This window comes from Bidens hawaiensis, unplaced genomic scaffold (genome assembly GCF_021521415.1).
Source record: "Bidens hawaiensis isolate Kalapana, Puna unplaced genomic scaffold, B.hawaiensis_p1.1 tig00015187_1, whole genome shotgun sequence".
In the NCBI taxonomy this organism is placed as follows: Eukaryota; Viridiplantae; Streptophyta; class Magnoliopsida; order Asterales; family Asteraceae; genus Bidens; species Bidens hawaiensis.
In genome coordinates, this window is record NW_027492345.1 from 366,198 (window position 1) to 371,092 (window position 4,895).

Below are 4,895 nucleotides of genomic sequence, written 5' to 3' on the forward strand. Positions count from 1 at the left end.
GATATCCTTCTCGTCTTAACCACTTTTTTGACCCCCAAATTTAACCTTTTTGTTGAAGATACCATTAATTTTTTTTTTTTACTTTTTTTGTTGTAAATCACTCAATTTTGAATTAATTTGATGTACGATACATATGGTTGAACCAAGTTGAGTGGCCATTCAAGGATTGCTTTTCAAAATAAGTCGTGTTTTTGTTGATTTTCATCTTTAGGTCCTCCAATATCGCTGCCCAACCCCTAGCTAACGTGACTTCTTAAAACTCGACCATGATTTAATCTTCTTTCTCCCAGTATTATTTTCTATTTTTTCGTAAGGGTGGGTCCGATGATTCGTCGGATTCTTCATTTATCGGATAAGGATTATCCAACTCTTCGTTGTTGTCGGATTCATCCAACTCTTGGTGTTGGCTGTAGTTAGAATAGTTTGGGAGTTAAGAGTTGCTGCGTATGCAGGTATTGTTGCGGGTGTTGGTATTGGGGTGGGTTGTAGGAGTCGAACATAGAGTTCAACAAAAGGTGAAAAATATCAAAGATTGGTTCGGGTTTGGTGACTGTGGGTCAGGGTTGTTATTGGTTTAGTTAAGTTTTGGTAGTTGGGTGATACTTGATGTGCATATTACCCAACCCCAATTGAGACGGCATTTGAGACAACACTGATTTGATTCGGGATCACAAGAACTACCGGCTTTGTGTATCTCCGCATTTCTAACCTTGCGTGAAGGATCCATATTTTTATAGAAAATAAGATGTTTTTTAAAGTGTTGAGACAAGGCCGACCCAACAACTTTAGTAGACCAAAACGAATAAAGAATCAAGGGCCCTTTCAAAAAAAAATTGGTTCATGCTTTAAAAAATTTATTTCACGTTGATTAGAAGTGCACAAGTTAACCGGTTAACCGATTTTTAACCGGAAACCTAACCGGTTAGTAACCAATCCACCACCAACTGGTTTATACCCGGTTCTACCGCCGGTTAGAAACCGGTTTATATTATTGATTTCTGAAAGTGGTTACAAACCGGTTAACCGTTTATTTTTATTTTTAGAAAAAACCGTTTTTTTTTTCAGTTATTCGCCTGTTAACCAGTTCGGTTATACCCGAAACCGGTTATCCGGGGTTTCTTGCCTCAAAACCGGTTAGTACCCCACTCGACTAACCGGTTATTTCCGGCCAAATAATTAACCAGTTAGAAAATTAACCGGTTATCGGTTAACCGGAATATGCACCTCCAACTTTGATTCACAACTATTTAAACAAACAAGTAAATAAAAAACCAAAATAATTTTGGTTTTGTTAATGGATGTTTGTTTCCTTAGTAAAAAAATTTAATTAAAAAAAACTAATTTGCACAAAGAGCCGGAGCTAATACTATATGGTTGTACCCTAAAAATTTGAGGCCCAAAGCCATAACTTTACCTTCTTATGTTTATGGGCCGGCCGTATGTAGAGAATTGAGCTAGGATGGATTTGTGTAAGAACCATGTTACTTTTATAGATTGGATTTTAATTGTTTTTTTCTTTTAAATTATGACAGTTGGAACATATCGCGCTCAGGGAGTGTTCTCTTACCCCACCCGGTGACCATTTCGTGCACCCTAATAAATCAACACCACTCGGAGTCACTACCGTGTTCAGGGAGTTTTCACTTCACTGCAAAGCACATGGGGTGGTGTGGGTGTTCCCAGCAGGGCCACATCCTACCCGAACCCACCCGATGACCACACCCTATCCAACCCCACCCCACGACAATTCCGTGTGCACCCAAATAAATCAACACCCATAGAAGCATCTTGTTGACCATTACCATTGACCACCACACCCTAAAAATTCAACACGAACATAAACATATCATTGAGCATTACTATTTTATAAATAGTGTAAATGGTTAAAAAATTCCGACATAACCATGACTTTCTCGAGCATACAAGAAGAGCAAGTTCAATCAACATATAAATTGATTTGTTAAAAACCAGTAATAATTAAATTCTAATCACATTCGCAGATAATGTAATGATTAAAAACAGTACCTGTTCATGTAAGCATGCAACAAAATAACAACAGTAATCAGTACACACCCATCTAATAAATCAACCACTGATGTTCATTTCACAAAGGCCACCAACCATTAAATGGAAATCAATTTCTATGAAAATGGATCTCGCAACACCTCGAAGCCCTAGGAAGATTATGCAACTGTTGATCCAACCGCGTTTCTTCCTCTATGCTTGGCTTTTCCAAGCAGATTGTTACCGTCTTCAACACCTTTGCATTCCCCAACAAGAACTTAAGAAATGGTACATCACACTTCCGCCATTTGAAATTCAAAAACTCAATGGCTGTAAGTTTCGCTAGCATACAAGCGGGAACCGACTTTGGTGCAATCCAACGAGAACCTTGAAGCTTTCGTCATTAACACAAACAAGTTAGACAAGTGCAATCTCATCAATATATATCTTTCAAACAAACATATCAAGTACCTTTTCGATATATATTTCTTTCAACTCGGGTGAACTTTGAAGAAAAGTGGAGATTAGTTCGAAATGCCAAAAACCTTTCAACTTCAAGCGCTCCATAATCGGAAAGACGGGCAGAGGTGAAGCGGATATGAGAAGCAAAGATGAGTCTTGAGACTGCGTATCTCTTACCTTTTTAAGAGAGAGTAACTTAACTCTACTAATTCCCTTTAAAAGCTCAACTATGTGATTATTAAATGATTTGTCTTCAAACGAAAAAGATGCCTCAACCAAAGATGACACATCTTCCATTACGAATAACGAGTACAGTGTCCCATCAAAAAGCAGATGCTCAAGTTTAGGGGTGCGTAAAACAAGTTTGTTAGTATGTTCAGAACGAAACAAGTGTAGTTTCAATCTTTTCAAGGTAGGTATATCGAATATGAAATCTTCTTCACCATAGTGCATTACAACTTGCAAGGATAAATCTTCAAGCATCGGTGAGCCGGCGATGAGTTTAAACGCACTGGCAAAAGGAGAAGTGAAAACCGCAACATCAAGAATTTTCAAGCAAGGAAGATTGACCACAGGCACACACTCCCAAATATTTCCGAGACATATTTTTAACTTTGTGAGTGTCGTGCAAGTGAAAAGGCTTGAAGGCAACTCGAATAACGTATATTGTATGTCAAGCTCACGAACGCCTAACGTGATTGCCTTATCAATCCAATTCGAAACGCTTGACTCTTGAATACGGGTCCTAGAAAAGTTTAACCGTAATGATTCAATTTGAGATGATTTGCAACACCCTAGTACCCGATCCACAAATGTCTCCAGGTTACTGAAACCGAGGGGTGGTATATCATCAAAGTCAAGATTTGTGATGCTCATCCAAGGGTACCTCCATCTTTTAGATAAAACGCAAGTTTGCACCGCAAATTTTGTAGGCATTAGAGACAGTATGCGCGATTGAATGTCTTCGGGCATGCTGCTAAGTTGGTCTACATTCTTGGACCTCATTGCTTGTTTGTTTGTTTCCTAAAACTCAAACCCAATAGTTCAAAATTATTTCAACATCTATTTCCAATTGTGACATCCACCATATTTAAAGAGAAATTTGGGTTCTATTATGCAGTGAAAGGTTCATGTACATTTTAATCTTAACATGAGAATATAGGAAATAATACCAATTTATAAAAAAAAAAAAAAGAGAACGTAAGAAACAACACCAAGTACAATACCAATCTACATAAACAATGATTTACCATAACAAAGAAAAAAACCTAAAAATTACAACAAAATAATCAAAATCAAGAACAGCATAATAACAGCAAATACTTATAACAGCAAAAGAAAAAATCTAATAATAACAACAAAATATAAATCAACAAATACTTATAACGTCTCATAATTGAAAATTAGCAAATACGAACAAAAAATAACAGCAAACACCTACAAAAATAAGCCTAATGATAACAGCAAATTAGCAAATTGGTTCTCCCACTCTTTTCATGTTAATAAAAAAATGTATTTGATCCTGTTTCCTATTATGCAAACAAAATAACTGGAAACAACTAGTAAACTAAAAGATTAAAACCTGAAAAGAAATTCGGGGTTAAATTATATTTTAATATAATAATTAATTAATGTTTGTTTTGTTTTGTTTTGGAGATTACTTCCCAACAGCCAGCCTAAACAAAATCATCAAATTTCTAAAACAATAAAATATTGGAAGCTTACTTTTGTTAGGTGAATCTCAAGGGATGTGTTTGGTAGTTGTACGGTGGTCGGAATAAGTTGTGGATCTTGGATTTAAGTGGAGGAATGAGAGTAGTTAGCGGTGGTCTTTGATTTGGGTTTTGGTGGTTGGGAAACACGCCGTACTTTCCATCTCTCTTCACTCTCTCAGTTTGAGTGTTGGGATTCAACCTTGTTTACAAACCTTAACACATGCCACATGGACTTGGAAGGATTTGTTTACTTTTGTTTAGGGGTGTGGAAACGGTTAAGAATCCGGGATCCCTATCGTATTTCAAATGAGTCGGTGTGGATCGGGATTTGGCTCTAAATTGGTTTCAGACAGGCACAAATTTCCATGTGGGACAGGTTTCGGATCAGAACGTGTTTGGTTTCGGTTTTGGTTCAGATAGGGTTTCGAGCCAACACGAGTTTCCGCACGGAGTGGGTTTCGTGTCAGGACGGGGTTCGGATAAGCACGAATTCGGCTGAATTGGGATTCTGACCGGATTTGGTTTCAGCACGAGTTTCGGATCAGAACGGGGTCGATTGAGATTGAGTATCGGTTAAAAACGTGTTTCGGCCCAACACGAGTTTCATATCCCTATTATTTTGTAACAATAATTAGACTAAAACTCTAAATCAGCTAAAAAATCGAATGTGTTACAGTTTTAATGCGGTATAAACTTTACTGCATTAACGATAGG

At 37.3% G+C, this 4,895-nt stretch overlaps 1 protein-coding gene across 1 annotated transcript; it reads right to left on the reverse strand.

Moving 5' to 3' along the window:
- Positions 1 to 2,607: 2,607 nt before the first annotated feature.
- Positions 2,608 to 3,484, reverse strand: LOC143548476 (F-box/LRR-repeat protein At4g14103-like; the record flags this gene model as incomplete). Its single annotated transcript, XM_077039635.1, has 1 exon — positions 2,608 to 3,484. A coding segment is annotated over exon 1 (864 nt), but the record flags the coding sequence as incomplete, so codon positions are not given.
- Between the last annotated feature and the right edge of the window lie 1,411 nt (positions 3,485 to 4,895).